This window comes from Epinephelus fuscoguttatus, linkage group LG10 (assembly GCF_011397635.1).
Source record: "Epinephelus fuscoguttatus linkage group LG10, E.fuscoguttatus.final_Chr_v1".
Taxonomy (NCBI): domain Eukaryota; kingdom Metazoa; phylum Chordata; class Actinopteri; order Perciformes; family Serranidae; genus Epinephelus; species Epinephelus fuscoguttatus.
Genome location: NC_064761.1, coordinates 9,269,319 through 9,285,715, shown reverse-complemented (window position 1 = coordinate 9,285,715; position 16,397 = coordinate 9,269,319). Strand labels below are relative to the sequence as shown.

Sequence of the window (16,397 nt, the reverse complement as noted above, 5' to 3'; positions counted from 1 at the left end):
ACCAGATCTTAATCCTATAGAGCACCTTTAGGATGTGGTGGAACAAGAGATTCGCATCATGGGTGTGTAGCTGACAAATCTGCAGCAATTGTGTGATGCTATCATGTCAATATGGACCAGAATCTCTGAAGAATGTTTCCAGTACGTTGTTGAATCTATGCCACGAAGAATTAAGGCAGTTCTGATGGCAAAAGGGGATCCAGCCTGATACTAGGAAGGTGTACCTAATAAAGAGAGTGAAAGTGATTAAGGTGGACTACTTGTCCTACCAGGCTGGACATGCAGTCTGCCAAAATATGTACCCTCTCTCCTTATAACTGACTGTCTCTACCGTCAAGTATTTTTATATTGTATGTACTTCAGCTGCTGCCTAACAACCTTGTTATATGGAGATGTTTCTTCTTTCCCAGCAAAAGTTACAGGGGGAGACACATTGATTCAGGCCAAACTGTCACCTGCCAGTATAATTATCCCCGTCCAACAACACACACATTTTGCTGCCTTTTTTGGCGACTTTATTCTTTTCTCATCAAGAATGAAAATATGCAGCATCTTACCGAAGACATCTTTTTTTTCACTCCAAAGGTTTTCTAGATTTAGTGTGTCATTTGTTTGTGGTGGTTCCAACATATGTGCTTTCAAGGCAGAGGATGCTTTCATTTGTGCTGCTTACACTGTTGTATAGTTTTAAAATAAATAAATAAATAAATAAATAAATAAATAAATAAATAAATAAAAGACTTTTTGTTGGAAGGATAAAACCTCTTCTAGTTTCTGACAAAGTCCTATTCACAATATGAAATATGTATGTCCCGACAAGTTTTGCTGGGAAAATAGAAACGTCTCTTTATTCACCGAGTATTAGCAGGCCAACACAGAATCTGTGCCCACAGAATTCCCACGACACCTCCGCAGATCTTCAATAAATATTGTCTGTCAATTTACAAAAATGAAGTAAATATAATAATAATAATACAAAAAACAATATCCTACAATTCTGTAGATTTCTATTCTGGTTCACTGCTGAAAGCTGGAAAAAAAATTCCACAGATTCAACTGGGTCTGGTTATGATGGCAGAGCATCATCTGTGCTTTATAGAGACGGAATAAATTTTGTGGCAGGCTGAAAGTGCAGTCTGAAATAATGTCTCTCCCCCTATGTTTGTTGCTAGGAGAGAAGGAACTTCTTCAGCAAGGTTGTTAGGCATGATCTGAAGTAGTCACAAAATGAAATACTTAATGGTATGAAACTGTGCTTTATAGAGAGGGAACACTTTCTGTGGCAGGTTGAAAATGCAGAGTGTGATAATGTGTATCCCACTATAACTTCTGCACAATTTCTATCTGCTGTCTCTCTGTTCAATTTTCTCCAGCAGCAATGGCTCAAGCCTTTCTCAGAGTGGACCCAGCCCATTTCAGCTGCTCCATCAAGGATCCAGTCCCCATGCCATGAGGCCACAGCTAAAGCATGAGTTGCCTTAGTACTGGGTACTGGGGCCCTCAGCAAGGGCCTTTGCAAATGCTTTTGTGTTTGATTGGGATGAAAACTTCATCATTTATTGCAATTAAAGAGAATTCCAGTATTTTTTAGGCTGGATTTTATTTTCAAAATGTTTATCTCAGGTTGTGCCAGAAGCAGATCCCCAGTTTGCTGCAGTAGCTAATACAGGGGGGTAATATTGGGTCCGTCAGAGACAAGCCCTCAATTTTAAAATTTCAGTTTGTTTTTAAAGTTTTAGGAGTCCACAATCCCCAAATCTCTAAAATGGATGTAGGGAGAGCAATGTTAGCATGAACCACTGTCAGAATGGGCAAAAATGAGGTTTTTTTTTTAAAGTGGGCTTAGAGGAAGCAGGTTATCCTGTATACTGTTGTACACTTTCATTCAGTTTATTTCTATGTACATCCAGCATTTCTATCAGTAAACCCTCATCGAGTAAAATTATGCTTCTTATGTATTAACTGGAGAATAAAAACTGTGCTATTAATTCTGACAGATTTAGAAAAAAAATCATATTTTTCCACATAAAACTTGAAATCTTCAATTAGCCAAATTTCCAAGTTTTGATTAAGTCTGATCAGAGGTTTGCATGTCTTTGTTTTTATTTCTTAACTTATTTATGTAATCTAAAAGATAGTTTCTTTTTTTAATTGTACTCCAAACATTTTCATGTTGTACTTTGTATAGTATGGAAATGAATAAAAACGTAAATGAGAGCAGTCAGAGGTTTGCCTGACGATGACCTTGTAGGTCAAGATGTTGCGCTAATAAGAACTTGGGAGACTATGTTTTGAGACAAATTTACAGAATCAAATAATTACTTATTTGGAGTTTATCTTGTATAACACAAGCCTAAGATCTACATTTTTAAATATCTAAAAGTTAAAAATCTAATTTTGCAAAGCAGCCTTCCTGACGAGACAAATGATGACTGGGGGAAAATAAATGATTCCTTGAAGCACAAAATCAAAAAGATATGAGGGTGTTTGTATTTTTCACCATGTAATAAATTATTATTATATTATTTCATCCTCAGGGATCATTCATCAAGTGTCGATTTCCAGCTCAGTGTTGGAATGTTTCTGGACCACAATGCCGTCTGTTGTACTTCTATACGGTGACACCCAGTGCATGACAGCCTTATGTTTGTACCATCTGGTGTAAACATCCTTTATGTCATATAAAAAAAAGCTGCAAAAATAAGTAAATCATAATGTAGTATGCCATAAAGGAGCCACAGTATTGTGTCATAAAAATATATCATAGTACATTTTTTAAAAAAAAAAAAAATCACAATGTAGCATGTGATAAAAATGTAATGTCATTAAAAAAAACATAAATGTCATAGTATGGCATAATACAAAAAAATGTAATTAAGTTATAGTATAGTATGTCATAAAAACTGGCATAAAACATTTCTTAAATGTCAAAAACTGGTATGACATAAAAAAAAATGAAGTCCTTAAAAAGTCATAGCATTGAATGTCAAAAAAACTAAAAAAAAAAAAAAAGTAATGAATGAACAATTAGACATAGTGTAGTATACCATAAAAAGCCACAGAATATTATGCCACATACCTAAGAAAAAAAAAAAGTTTTAAAAAACATCTGTATGCCTTGACATCACTAGAGATATTCATCATTTTAGGGGCTCTGACCCTTTAACTTTTAGGGGACGTACACTAAACATGAGACAAAAGTTTCAGTGCAAGAGTTTGTTTTAATTATTATTGTTAACCGTTGACACAATCAGCAGAGAAACAAGGCGTGACAAAAAAAAAACAAAAAAAAAAACCAGAAAGAGACACTGGAATCAGATCTTGTTGAAAGCTGCTACGTCGACACTCTGGACCTGAAACAGAGCACAAAGAAGAAATTTAAATGAGCTGTGAGATTTCAAATACAACAGAACAAGGCTTGTTCTATAGGCTCCCTCCCACCTGGGAAACTATTCTCTGATTTCAGTTTTTCCTTCCAAAATGGTTCGTCCAGTCACTGCATGCTTTTGTTTCAGCCTCGTTTTGACCACATGATGGCAGCACAATGCTGTGTTGTGACCATAAATTTGGCATTGAACACAAAACCTGAACTGAAAAAAGGAGCCATTGGCAGTACTTGTGAGGCTGCTGAAACAAGTTCCATTTAAAAACAAAAAGAAACACAGGCATTGAACATTATTAAATTTTGATCACTTTTGCACTCTGATGCATTTTAAATGACAATCTTATGATTTTATTTTTTTAACTTTGTGTCACTCATTTCTCTAGTAGTTTTCGGTTTCCCCTTTGTCTCCGTTTTGGCATGGAGGCAGCAAGGGGAGTAAGATTTCCATCTCATCTGCATACTAAAGAGAGAATGGCACTCTTCTGGATCCACCATTCATTTCTGAGGCTTCTGAAGCTTCTGACATGACCGCACAACTCCCATGTGGCAATAGCTTTCATGAGTTCACCTGAAATTCCCAACAGCAGCCTCTCTGCTGTTGCTTTTTCACATAGAGCCTGTCGTTGGCACTTATTCCAGTGTAACAATGCCAGACCAGCACAATGTCAGTTAACTTTAAGCCAGCCCAGTTCTATGTGAAAAACCAACCGTAGGTAGAAACAGACTTCATATACTCGCTGTTTGGGGGTTCCAGGTGAATGCCAGGCTTCAGAGCGGACTGCTGGATCAGGAAGAGTGAGAGAGTTTTCTCCTTAGCATGCAGATTATATGGAAATCACGCTTTCTCTTACACACTAAAACAAAAAATCGAAAATAAAAACCGCAGTCAGACTTTTCTAACTGACATGTAGAAAAAAAAATGTTAACAAACCCATCAGAATGAAAATAAAAAATAATAAAAATAAAAATAATAAAATCATTTATAATGCCTGCATTTTTCAGCAGCACCTTTGTCAGTCTTTCACTGGCAGTGTTTCCTTGTGCAAAATTTTACTATGGTGCCAAAATTTACGCTCACCTCATCTCCACAGTTATTGGGTACACTAAGATACAGGTAACATAGTCTAACAGTCCTGCAATATATCCTCATATCTTCATGTAGGTTATAATGTTTGGGTTTAAAGGTCAATGTTTTAGGTGTTGATGTACCAATGCCTTGCATATAGAGGCATTACTAAAAGTCTATCCTAATTGATATAAAGCGAGTGGACGACTAACTGATAAACTGGCAACTGTACATGTCAATGAATCTGCATCTCAGGCAATGTCAGCATATTGCTGATATCATGTGGTCAATGAGTGGGAGCTAAGTGTAGTTTACCTGTACGGATATTTCATTTGGTTAGGTGTCTTAATATTGACCAAAAATAAATATCAGTCATGGTGGTCACAATGACTGTGAGGTGCTTTGTTTTTTCTTCCTGAGAAATACTGGTTTTCATTATCCATTTGAATTGTCGAATCAAATTGCAGAATTGTATTTTTTTAATTAAATGGAAAATTAATTAAATGCTCTTTAAGACCTGCAGATGGATGAATGGATCGTCTAGAACGTAGTATTTGCAGGTGATTTAAAAAGTCTGTTCCTCAACTTCTCTCATGTGTATTGCACAGTACTTACATAGTCTTCAAACTTGGTGATTTCTTCCTCTAGCATGTCTGTTCCCACTTTGTCGTCCTCCACCACACATGCAATCTGGAGCTTCTTAATGCCGTAACCCACAGGAACCAGTTTGGACGTGCCCCATAACAGGCCGTCAGCCTGCACCGAGCGCACACACTCCTCCAGCTTCGCCATGTCAGTTTCATCGTCCCACTGAAAAGTGCAGGAAAGTTGATAAAATACAAGGTGAAGATGGTGCACAGTCAGTATCAGGCTTTAACTTGAATTACCACCTTGCGGTTGTATGTTTCTGCCACTAGTCAAGTTGCAGTTACAGTTTACATCCATGTCTGTCCAGACTCATATGTAGCCATGACAGCTGACAGTGCTTCAAATATGGATGCTGCAGCAAAGAAGCTACATTCTAAAACATGGAAGCATCATAGACATCTTCAGCCTGGCAGCACAGAGGTTCAAGACGATCAGCACAGTTCAACACTATATACATCTTTATACATGCATGTTTTTTTTTTCACCAACTTGTAATAGTTCTATTTATTTTTAACTATCTTTGTTGTCCTTGTTTTTAGATGTCAATGTCTATCTTCTTGTAAATTGGTCTTGGAACTGTGGAAGGAACGCAGACTTACAGGTTTTACATCCAGTAAGATGGAAGACTTGGCGATGATGCCGGGCTTTTTGGCCTTCTTCTCTGCGTACTCTTTCAACCTCTGTTCTTTAATTTTCTCTGCCTCTTCATCATCCTCATCACTACCAAACAGGTCAATGTCATCATCTTCATCTTCTTCCTCCTCGTCTTTAACCGGTGCACTGGTCTTCTGCTGGACAGTAGTGCCCTGAAAAGAGTAAAAATAGTTACGTGCTTACATAGGGGTCTACAGTGATGTAGTGGAGGTAAAATTAAAACAAAACACAAGATGACTGATGTGATTAAACCAGTTTGAATAAACTCACATTTGTGTAGGGTACTGAAGGAGCGGGAGCTGGGGTCACAGCTGCAGGCTGTTTCTCCAGAACAGATACTCGACATTCCAGTTTGGAAAGTGCAGCTCTCAAGTCATCCACCACTAAATAAACAGGACCAGAGTCAATACATTAAAAAAAACACCATGGTGGTAGAGTGTAGTGTACAAAAAAAGTAATACATACTAAACTACATGAAGAAATCATATATTTAAAACAAGCCATGCCAACTGCATTGGTCCTATTATAATATGCAGTAACAATTCATGAAAAATATTTTTAAGATCAGTGTCATAAAATAATAAAAACTGTCATGGTATAGTATGCCATAAAAAGTCATTAAAAATGTAAAAAAAACAAACAAAAAAAAAACAAAAAACCCCTAATTAAAAATCACAGTAATCACAGTATTATATTCCATAAAAATGTCATAAAAAAGGCATGTCATAAAAAAGTCACAGTATAGTGTGTCATAAAAAGTCCTCAAAATGTTTTTTAAAAAATCATAATACAGTTTTCTTTAAAGAAACAAAATGCATTAACATTTAATTAAAGTAAACAAACCAACCCACCTTTGTGTAAGCTTTGGTTCTCCAGCTCCAGGCTCTTGATGCGACTGATGATTTCTCCTTGATCAGCTGCACTGGTGCTGCTCTGCACAGTAAACACACCAAGAGAGAAAAGAATCGACAGTTCAGAGAGAGTGACATCTAAAGGTCAAACCACAATATTAGTCCTTTCATCACACCCAGAACTGTTAATCAGACCCCCTGTGAACACGCAACACACAGCAAGTGTCCATCTCAGCTGAGCTACAGGAGCTGTAGATGGAGCCTGACAGAGACATAAGTTATAGGCAGCTACTTGGATGGGGGTCTGCAACACTCCACACACACAAAAAAAAAAAACTTCTAACAGCCAACTAAAGGTCTGATAAACTCCAGCGTGGATGGCAGCAGGGGTGCTTCGAGGGACACACAAGGCTTGGCGGCACTTACAAGCTGGGACTGTTGGCTCAGGGAAGGTTGACAAGACCCTCTGTTACACAGTGAATTCTTCATCTGGGGGGAGGAGGGGATTTAAAACATGAAAAGGGACACAACTCAATAAAATACATAATGAAGGAGTGCTACTGAGGAGTACAAAACAGAAGAGCAAACAAGCACCCAAAGAAACACCATACAGCTGGGAGGTTATAGAAGACAACACCCATGTCTCTACAAAGTAAGATTTGTATGGCTTCACCTGACAACCTAGCTCCTACTCTAAGTAAACTTATATGTGCCACAAAAACAAAATGCAATATTATCATTCAAATAGGATCAAATCTGTCAGATAAATCATAAGCATGTACAATTTACATGGTCACTATACTAAAGGTGCTCTGATCATAACCATCAGCTACCAAGTGTTCTTATTACTACCAACCATGAAAGGGGTCTAGTTTCTTAACAGACGGTCACAAACGTACATGGCACTGATGCTTTTATTGGCCACAAAGCACCAATAACATACAACACACAACACAAGACAGAGTAGTTGTTTTTAAGTTTAGCTGCACAAAGGAACCAGATTAGTTTCTCTTCAGTATTACACTCCCCAGAATTTTCTGTTTAACAAACCAAGTTCACAATTCAGTTTAAACTGTCAGCAGGAAGGACCATAAACAGAAAACCCACAAGAACTCACTGCAATTGCTTGCAGACTGAATAACGGAAAAGAAAGACACAATTTTAAAAACGCCCAACACGATAATAATCTTCCTTAATGTTAGTAATTTGTTCCAGCAATTAGGGAGACAACAATTACACACTTGCTTTTGTTTATTAAGAGACGATCAAAGCACACAATGCCGAGCAATCACAAAAGTGTGCCCTTGGAGGATTTTTTTTTTTTTTTTTTTTTTTACCATATTTCATTGGATCAGATTTTCAGACCACAAAATCTGTGTGACACAAGCAAGAAAAGCAACAAGTAAAACAGTTGCAGGTATCTTTTATCTTTCTACACAGGTTTTTTCCAATGGTAATATTCAGGTCCAAATGAAGCTGGAGGTGTGGACAGGGAGTGTTGGCAGATTAAATCCTTTCATAGCAAAAACATACAAATACACGGTCTCACAGCCACACACAAATCAAGTTGTAATCACCATTCATGAAACTAGGCAAACCTTATTTTTACACACATCCCATCCTATTATCCTCGACCTTTTAAAGCCATGTGCTCTGTAGGTCAAGTGGGATCTTGATTGCTCAGGCTACACGTGCAGTGCTTGTACACGTGGAAAATGTGAGATAAGAGGCAGATAGAGTAAGCAGCGTGTACTTACTCCTGCTAGGGATTTCTGAATGTTCTCCCGGGCCCGAGCAATGTCTTGGAGAATGGTGTTAGCTCCCACATCCTTTAAGAAAATGAATAGTAGTCAATGCAGATTCAACTTTTACATTGTCAAGATTCAATGTGTAATGTCTCTCTGTGGTTCTACAGTTTCCTCTTATGTTTTCTATGCACAGTGTTGACAGACCGCATCAAGATTAAAAACCTAAACAACTCTGACTTTGTCCAGATCTGACTAAATCAATATTTTTGTGTCTACAAACCTGTCAGATAATTTGGTGTAAAAAGATTTGAAAAAGAAAAAAACGAAAAAAAAAAAAAAAAAAAGTACAATAATTTTTGAAAAATGGCTCCACATTAGGGCTGAGAAATAATAAAAAAAATCAAATATCACACACATTTTTGACAAGATACCAACCTGGTATCACACAAAAAAAGACTAGAATGACAGCTTTGCAGATGAATGCCTGTGCAAACCTATCAAGTTGCAGTTAAACATTACATCCATTGCCATGAAAACACTGATGCTTTCCACACATCATACCCCCAGCAGCACAGATTTACAATCAGCACAGTTTCAAGATTTGAGTCACCAATTTAAAATCTGACCAAATGTCTCCCCTTCTGTTCCTGAGTTATGATGTTGAGTAATGTTCCAGAAAAGTGTTTTTGCAAAACATGATGGTGTAACAGTGAAGTTGATCTTTTTGGAAATAAAATATCATTACTTTATCATTTTATCCTGTTAGACATTTGTGTAAAATCTAATTAGTTCATCCTTGACTCAAAATGAACGTTTGTGCCAAATTTTAACAAATTCCCTCAAGGCGACCCTGAGATAGTGTTCACAAGAATAGGACGGATGGACGGATGGACGGACGGACAACCTGAAAATATAATGCCCTATGATCGCGACCATCACTGGTGCGGAGACATAAAAACTTTAGGAATTGCCGCAAATAATGTGAACATGATGGTTGAAGCAATTTTGCTACTTCAGATGAGAGGAGTGACAACTTAAAGCAGAAGACAAATTGAGCTCTGAAACAGTGTGGGTACCTGTGTCTGTTGTGAGGAGCCATTCATGCGCTCATAGAAGCGTCTCTCTGCCTCATCGTAGCGAGGTTTGTCAAACCAGATCTTCTCCTGGGCAAGAAAGTCCACTGAACTCATGGTGCTACAAAGGAGAGAGCAAGGAGGGACAAGAGAGGGATGTATGAACAAGATACAGGAGGTCAGAGAAAAAAAAGATCTGCATTATACCTTCTACTTATTAAATATCACCTAATATGTAATTTATATTCACAGTGATCTAGCTGTAAAATATTAAACTTCTCATCTTACAATGGCGTTTTCTTTTATCTACACCACCCCAACACAACTATACAAAAAGAAACTTTAAAATAAATTAAGCTGGCCAAACACAACGATGGTTCATCAGACATCAGTCACACAGTCATTTTTCAAACAGACCACAAGGAATAAAGAATGAATGAACCAAGACGAATGAAAAAAACAAGAAGAAACACATGCATGCATTCAAGAAAAAAAAGGAAACTCATGATTACATGAAAGAAAAACAATGAAAGATAGAACGGAAACATCTGGAGCGACTCCATTCTCTCGGTTTGGTCATACTTGTCCCTCAGTGGGGTGGTGGAGGCAACTGATGCCGCTTCTGGCCTCTGACCCTTCTTCACTGCCACAGCTTCACTCCCACTGTAACCATGGAAACGGCTCTCTGCAGCATCATACCGCCACTTGTCCAGCCACACCCGCTCGCTGTCTGGGTGATTAAAGTAGCAGACTCCGGCCTCTGACATTTCTTCCCTCTCCGGGACCTCAGCCGGCTCCTCTTCCTCCTGAATAGGGAGCAGAGCATGGAAGACTTCTGCTTTACCCTGTGGGACCGCCCGTTTTTCCTCCACCACTTCCTCAACTTCTTCTTCTTCTTCCTCCTCTTCTACGAGGCTTTGAGGGTGGTCGCTACTTCTGGAAGTGGAGGTGCAGCTGGACCGTTTGGAGGAATTGTTGCCGTACAAATTCTGGTAGAAGGCTGCTTCAGCGCGGTCATACAGCGGTTTCTCCAGCCACACGTCTCTAAGCAGCTCCACAGGGATGCGAGGCAGTCCGTTAATTGACTGTCGATTGGTTGGTGTGACAGCTGCTTGTTGGATGACAGGGGTTGCAGGTGTTGGGGCTAGAGACTGATATCCTTCATCAGGTGTTCTGGGTACAATGGAGCGGATAAGTGGGGATGGGAGGTCCAGAGAGTTTGGAATGGGCAGCTGCATGGATTCTTCAACATAGCGGCGTTCTGCTTGGTCAAAGGACATCTTGTTCACCCACACAGCCTGGACGACATGGTGGCAGGCCACCTGATCGCTATGGTGGCACACCAGTCCTGGGGAAGATGGAGCCATATTGGATGGAGAGTTTGAGTGTTTCCCTGGGGCTGGAGGTGACCGGTTTGACTTGGTGGTCCCATTGGAGGAGCTCGCCAACCAGCACTGGTAGAGGCTCTCGGCTCGCTCATAGATGCTGCGCTCAAACCACACATTAGCGCACTCAGACTGCAGGCCAATCAACCCAGCACGGGGGTCAGGTGGCTGGCTGATCCTTTTGTCTGGCTTCTCTTCATTCTTAGTCTTACTGTCAACCTTCCCCTCAGGGCGAGTCTCGGGATTGGAGGAACGTTTCTTACGGCGGCGGCTTTTTCCAGTGCGCTTTCCATCTCCGTTTAAGCTGCCACTCTCTGGGGACGATGATGCTGCCTCTCTGTTTCTTTGACTTGATTCAACCTTGTTCCTACATCCCAGTGCTGCATTTGCGGACTGGTCCACCTGACAATGACTGGAAGGGTGATCATGCTCCGACTGATCAAGTGCAGGGCACTGGGGGATCTTCTTAGACATCATCTTTGATCCGTTGCAGGAAAAAAAAAGAGAATAACAAGTACAGGCTTTTGGATTAGTTACAAAGAGGCAGGAAGGTTGAGAGACATAAAGGGATTGACTCAGTGCTACAAATGAGTCAGTGACAAACACTACACATTTCTTCACACATTTCCTTGTTATAGATTTGTGTGGATGAAACAGAGTCTACAAATCATTCCCAGAGAAGGGCAAGAAGCATGCAGGAAAATAAAACAAACCCATGCAAATGAACTACAAATGTTTAGTGAATGGAATCTACTGGTTTCTGATTTGTCAAGAGTCAGTATCATCCACAGAGTGATGCACTGCAAATGCTGAACAAGTCCTACCGAAGGTTGAAGAGTGTCCAACTGCTCGCATGATATAAACTCAAAATATACATAAGTAAGGGAATATAAACACTGGCATTCAAGCTTTTAATCTAAAAGCCAGTTTAGATTGCCTACATGAAGCTAAAAATACAAATTGTGAATCTAAGTTGCAGTTCTTCCTGCTTCACAATGATTTCCCAAACAAGTAATCTAGACTTACAAATAAATCCTTGTAAAAACCCAACATTGCTTATGAAGACATGACTTGTGACAACTGGTTTTGAGTACATATTTAACATCAATTACTACAAAAATATGGATGAAAAAAGGTAGGCACAGCTATTCAGCTATATTTAGCCAGACGGGAAAATTCATATATCATCATGCATTTTTTTCCAGCTAATTCTGTATTCTTTTAAGTGACAAAGTAGCTTTCTGCAGTGCGATGTTAACTCTATAGCCCATCATCCAGACACAGGCATTAACCAAATGCATACTGAATGTCTCTTTATAGTAATGCAGGCCATGCAGCACTATCTGTATCTAAAAACCAAGAAACCCTGGTTCCTTTGATTACTCACAACATACAGCTATAGGCAAAGGACTATAAATTGCTTTTCAACATTCACAAATGAAGAAATGTCCCATGTCTAACCAACTTTTAATGAGGTGCTATTTTTCCATTAACTCTGTTGTAAATTTTTCTTAGTAATAAAAGTAATACTTTTAAATTCAAACTTAAGAAATCAGGCACAAGACTTGACAAATCTTGACACAATGAAATGAAAGCATGCAAAAAGAAAAGGCTGTAACATGACTAAGGAAAAATATTAAAGAGGTACTGGTTAAAAAAAAAAAAACAAAAAAAAAAAACACCAACATGTTCATGCAAGCAAACTAATTAATTCAAGAAGTACTGAGGTTTTATGTGTCAAGCCATGCCATTTTTATGATGTTACATTATTCTGTTGCAATACAGGAAATGCATTCCCTTAATGTTTCAACATTTTATGTTAGAACTATTGATATTAATGAAAAAATCACTAAAATGTATCTGGGCACTGTTTTGGGAAGGCATTTCCTGCTTATGTTTATTAAAAAACCTTATTCAAGCTCTTAACTCACCTTCCTGGGTTAAGGTGTTGAGCTTAAACTAGTATTCAAAGTCAAATGCTCAACACGTTCTTTTCATCCAGTTAACCGCAAGCCATTGAAAAAGAAGTTTAACAATCACCACCTTGTTAAAACAATAAAACTGATACAAAGGGTACAACAAGGACAAAACAAAACTCAAACAAGGTAAATGTCAACATCATCAGGAATACTCACTTGTCAATTTCTGAATGCAAGATGAGGGGAAAGAAGCTATGTGTTAAAGATTTCTCTAAAGAAATACCTCAACATGAAACTCTGCGTTCTCAACATTTGACATGGTAACACCCTCAGACTTGGATGGTGACAAATATGGAAAATACTTGCACTATTATTTGCTCAAATGGAACACTTATATTAAGCAAGAACTACAAGCAACAACTTGGATGCATCCCAAGGCTTTCCCCCTTCATCTGCTATTTTCCATTCTTCAAATAGAAGGCACTATGGACAGTTTAGTTTCCTCTTCATCATCAAAAATGAACATTTGCTGTTAAAGCAGGCCCATCAAAAACCTTCAAGCCTGTTAGCCAATTAAGCCCATTAGTGGTGACATTACAACCATTCTTGTATGCAGATCATAATACATGCTGGAAACTGCACATGCACTTATGTGCTGGACTGCTCTCACATTTCAACTTTCTGTGTGGTCTTCATGAGAGCTTCTGGGATGCACCCCTTTAGATGCAGCTCTATTAACAGTGAGTTTTAATGGGTTTTAAAGGGTAAGGCTGGAGATATCACATTTTTCTTATTGTCAAGAAATGCACTGAAAACACAGAAACCAATAATATGGTGGTTCTGTCTCTGTGTAAGTTCCGTCTTCTCTAAATCTATTTGTTTGTTCATACTGAGAAAAAAAGTGATCATTAAAACCCCCCCCCCCCCCCCCCCCCCAAAAAAAAAAGTTTAATAGCTTTTAGCTGGACTAGCTGGACACTGCAGTTTCTAGCAGATGTCACTCAAACAGTGAGCTATTTTAAGCAGCATGTGGTGCCCCAGTGAAGTATTTCTGGCAGCACAGCAGTGTATGTGGGATTTACTCCAAACAAACCACAGTGCCCATGTTAAAGATAATAAACGAACTTGTCCCTCTGCGCAATGGTCTGGGTCAGTAAAGTGTTTTAATAGTTTATGGACAACAACGGAGCTCTATGGTATGAGTACAATATATAAGGTTTTGGATACACAGACAATACCTGCTGATGGGGTCAGTTCAATGTTGGTATTTATTCTAGGTGCAATAATTTTAACTTATTTTATGTTCACAGCATAAGTTGGCACTGCTTATGTGTGCAGTGTGTGTGTGTGTTTTTAGAGTATGAATAAATTATATCTTATCCTGCCTATTATTCATGTGTGCACTGAATTTCAGTGCATTTATTTACAATGAAAATATAGGAATTTAACTGAATTAAATAGTATTTAGATTTGATGCTTGTACAAACATTGCCTGCTTTACCCTTTAAACGTTCATATTACACATCAGTGGATATTCCCATAACGTTTGGGTTGAGGAAGTCACCTCAAATAACCTCTGCCGAGTTTCTGATGCAATCAAATGCCATAATGTTTTATCCCATTGATGCTCAGGGGGCAATTTACCTGCTTTACAAGGAGGTCAGCTGCAGAGTCTGATGCAGTACAACTCCCCAGGAAGGGTGGGCTACCGTGATTTGCTCAAGGGCACTTCGGCAGGGCAAAGGCTTAACTCGTCATACATAAATCGTATGATTTAATTTTACTTTAGAGTTTAAATATACTATTCACACCCTTTTGACATTAATACGTTAAGGCCATTTTCAAGCCCAAACTGATAATAGCTGCTTAGATTCATTGAGAAATCAGGTCTTATTGAAAGGACTGTACAGCTAACAACACCGCAACACTTTCACTTAAGGTAAGCAATGTTTAACTGCTGTCAAGACAGAAAAACCTGTCTTACAAGATGCTGTATTACAAAAGAGAGGCACTTCAAAGCCTCAGCAGAGCTGTCATCATCTAAAGGTGTGCCCTGCTAACCTTAACATTAGCCATCTTTCATCTTGTAGTAGGTCCTAGCTAGGATGAAACGCTGTCAGTGGGTGGTTAGCGTTTAACGACACGCACAAATAACGCTTTAAAATATGACACTAAGGCATTAGTATTTCATTTAATTGTGAAAGTAAAATGTCAATGTAGAACAGCGGCAACTGAAGCCGGTGTCGAGCCGGCGTGACAGCCGCTCTGTGCGGCGTTAGCAGTAGCACGCAGCCCCATTAAGCTAGCCGTTTTAGCTAGCATCGGCTAACACACGCCGAGTCCCTGCTGTCTGTAAACCGCTCAACATTCATTCATTTCCCAAAATGTCCCTTAAAAGAGTCCCAAAATTAATCCCCGGACTGAAACCCCGACTGTCAGTCAGCGTTAACGTTACTTACTGCTGTGTTTTTTGTCTTGTCGATGCGAAACGAGGCCGGTGGATAAAACGCGTGTTTCTCCAGCCAGTGAGTGACAACGGGAAGGAGGAAGAGGAGGAGGAGGAGGAAGCAAGGAGCAGCGGTGATTGTGTGATCTTAGAGGATGGGGGAGGGGGGAGTTATGAATCATTAATGTTTCCTGATGCCCCATGTTAAACCTTATGTGCTGCTTATACTCAGTGTTGTAGTAAATTACATCAAACTGTTACAACAGTAGATCTGATACTTAACTAGGACAAATATAAGATTTAAATTTGAATCAGAGGACCACTTATATATTTTTAACCTTTGTCCTAGTATGACGAGCCTTTACTGTTTATGACACGTCACGTGTTGTCGTAAAAATGAGCCAATTTCCCCCAAATCTTTAGGCTGGTAATGCAGTGAAAAGACTTTCAGCCAGTGGTGACAATAGTACTCTGATATTTCTCTTACAATGTTAACACACTGTCAAAAGTAAAAGTGCTGCTTTCAAAATATTACTTTAAGTAAATGTACATAAGTACCAGGTATATTATTGGATAATAGTGATGCACTAATGTGTTCATTAGTTTAATGTAATTGAGCCAAATTCAGCCACTTTCTATACTGCTGGGAGGCTTAATCTGTATCATAATTTATTAATAATTACATTCTCTATTGATCACTTGAATCTGTTAACTAACAAGTAATTAAAGTTCTCAAATAAATGTAGTGGAAAATGGAAATACTCAAGCAGTGCAAGTACCTGATAAGTGTAGTCTGTACTTGGGTAAATGTATTTACATTCCACCAATGGTTTTGGCCCATATTCTCTCGAAAGGGATGAGATTCTATGTGTTTCAGATTGTTTTTCCAGAAATTGTATTTTGAAACCTTTCTTATGTTCATGGCTGCATAAAAATCAATGGCTTTTCTTTATACAATATATAAAAGTCAGCTGAAGTAAAAGAGTTAGTAGCTGTTCTATAGCTTTCATTCATATTACATGATCTTCATCTGCAGGAGTTCATAATAGGCCCTCTACATAGGTTGATAAAGATCATGATATATGAGGAAAAGCTCCAGAATAGCTACTAAATGGATACAGTGGTAAGATTTACACTGTAACTCAAGAGTTATTTCATAACTGGTTCATCTGACAATTATTCTCTGAACAAATCAATTAAATGCTTTGTCAAGAAAATCCAT

The 16,397-nt window shown here is 38.7% G+C and overlaps 1 protein-coding gene across 4 annotated transcripts; it reads right to left on the bottom strand.

The window, feature by feature from the left end:
• Positions 1-3,201: 3,201 nt before the first annotated feature.
• eef1db (eukaryotic translation elongation factor 1 delta b (guanine nucleotide exchange protein)) lies at positions 3,202-15,289 on the bottom strand. 4 transcript variants are annotated; one of them, XM_049587440.1, is made up of 9 exons: positions 15,189-15,289; positions 9,429-9,546; positions 8,362-8,433; positions 7,031-7,093; positions 6,605-6,686; positions 6,024-6,136; positions 5,699-5,905; positions 5,067-5,261; positions 3,202-3,353 (listed from the first exon to the last, which is right to left on the bottom strand). In XM_049587440.1, exons 2-9 carry the CDS (start codon positions 9,540-9,542, stop codon positions 3,315-3,317), a joined length of 885 nt encoding a protein of 294 aa, XP_049443397.1. In that variant the 5' UTR covers positions 9,543-9,546; positions 15,189-15,289; the 3' UTR covers positions 3,202-3,314. The 4 variants fall into 4 exon arrangements, with proteins under 4 accessions (XP_049443397.1, XP_049443396.1, XP_049443399.1 ...); XM_049587439.1 differs by lacking the exon at positions 15,189-15,289 and adding an exon at positions 13,400-13,440; XM_049587442.1 differs by lacking the exon at positions 15,189-15,289 and adding an exon at positions 10,008-12,376.
• Between the last annotated feature and the right edge of the window lie 1,108 nt (positions 15,290-16,397).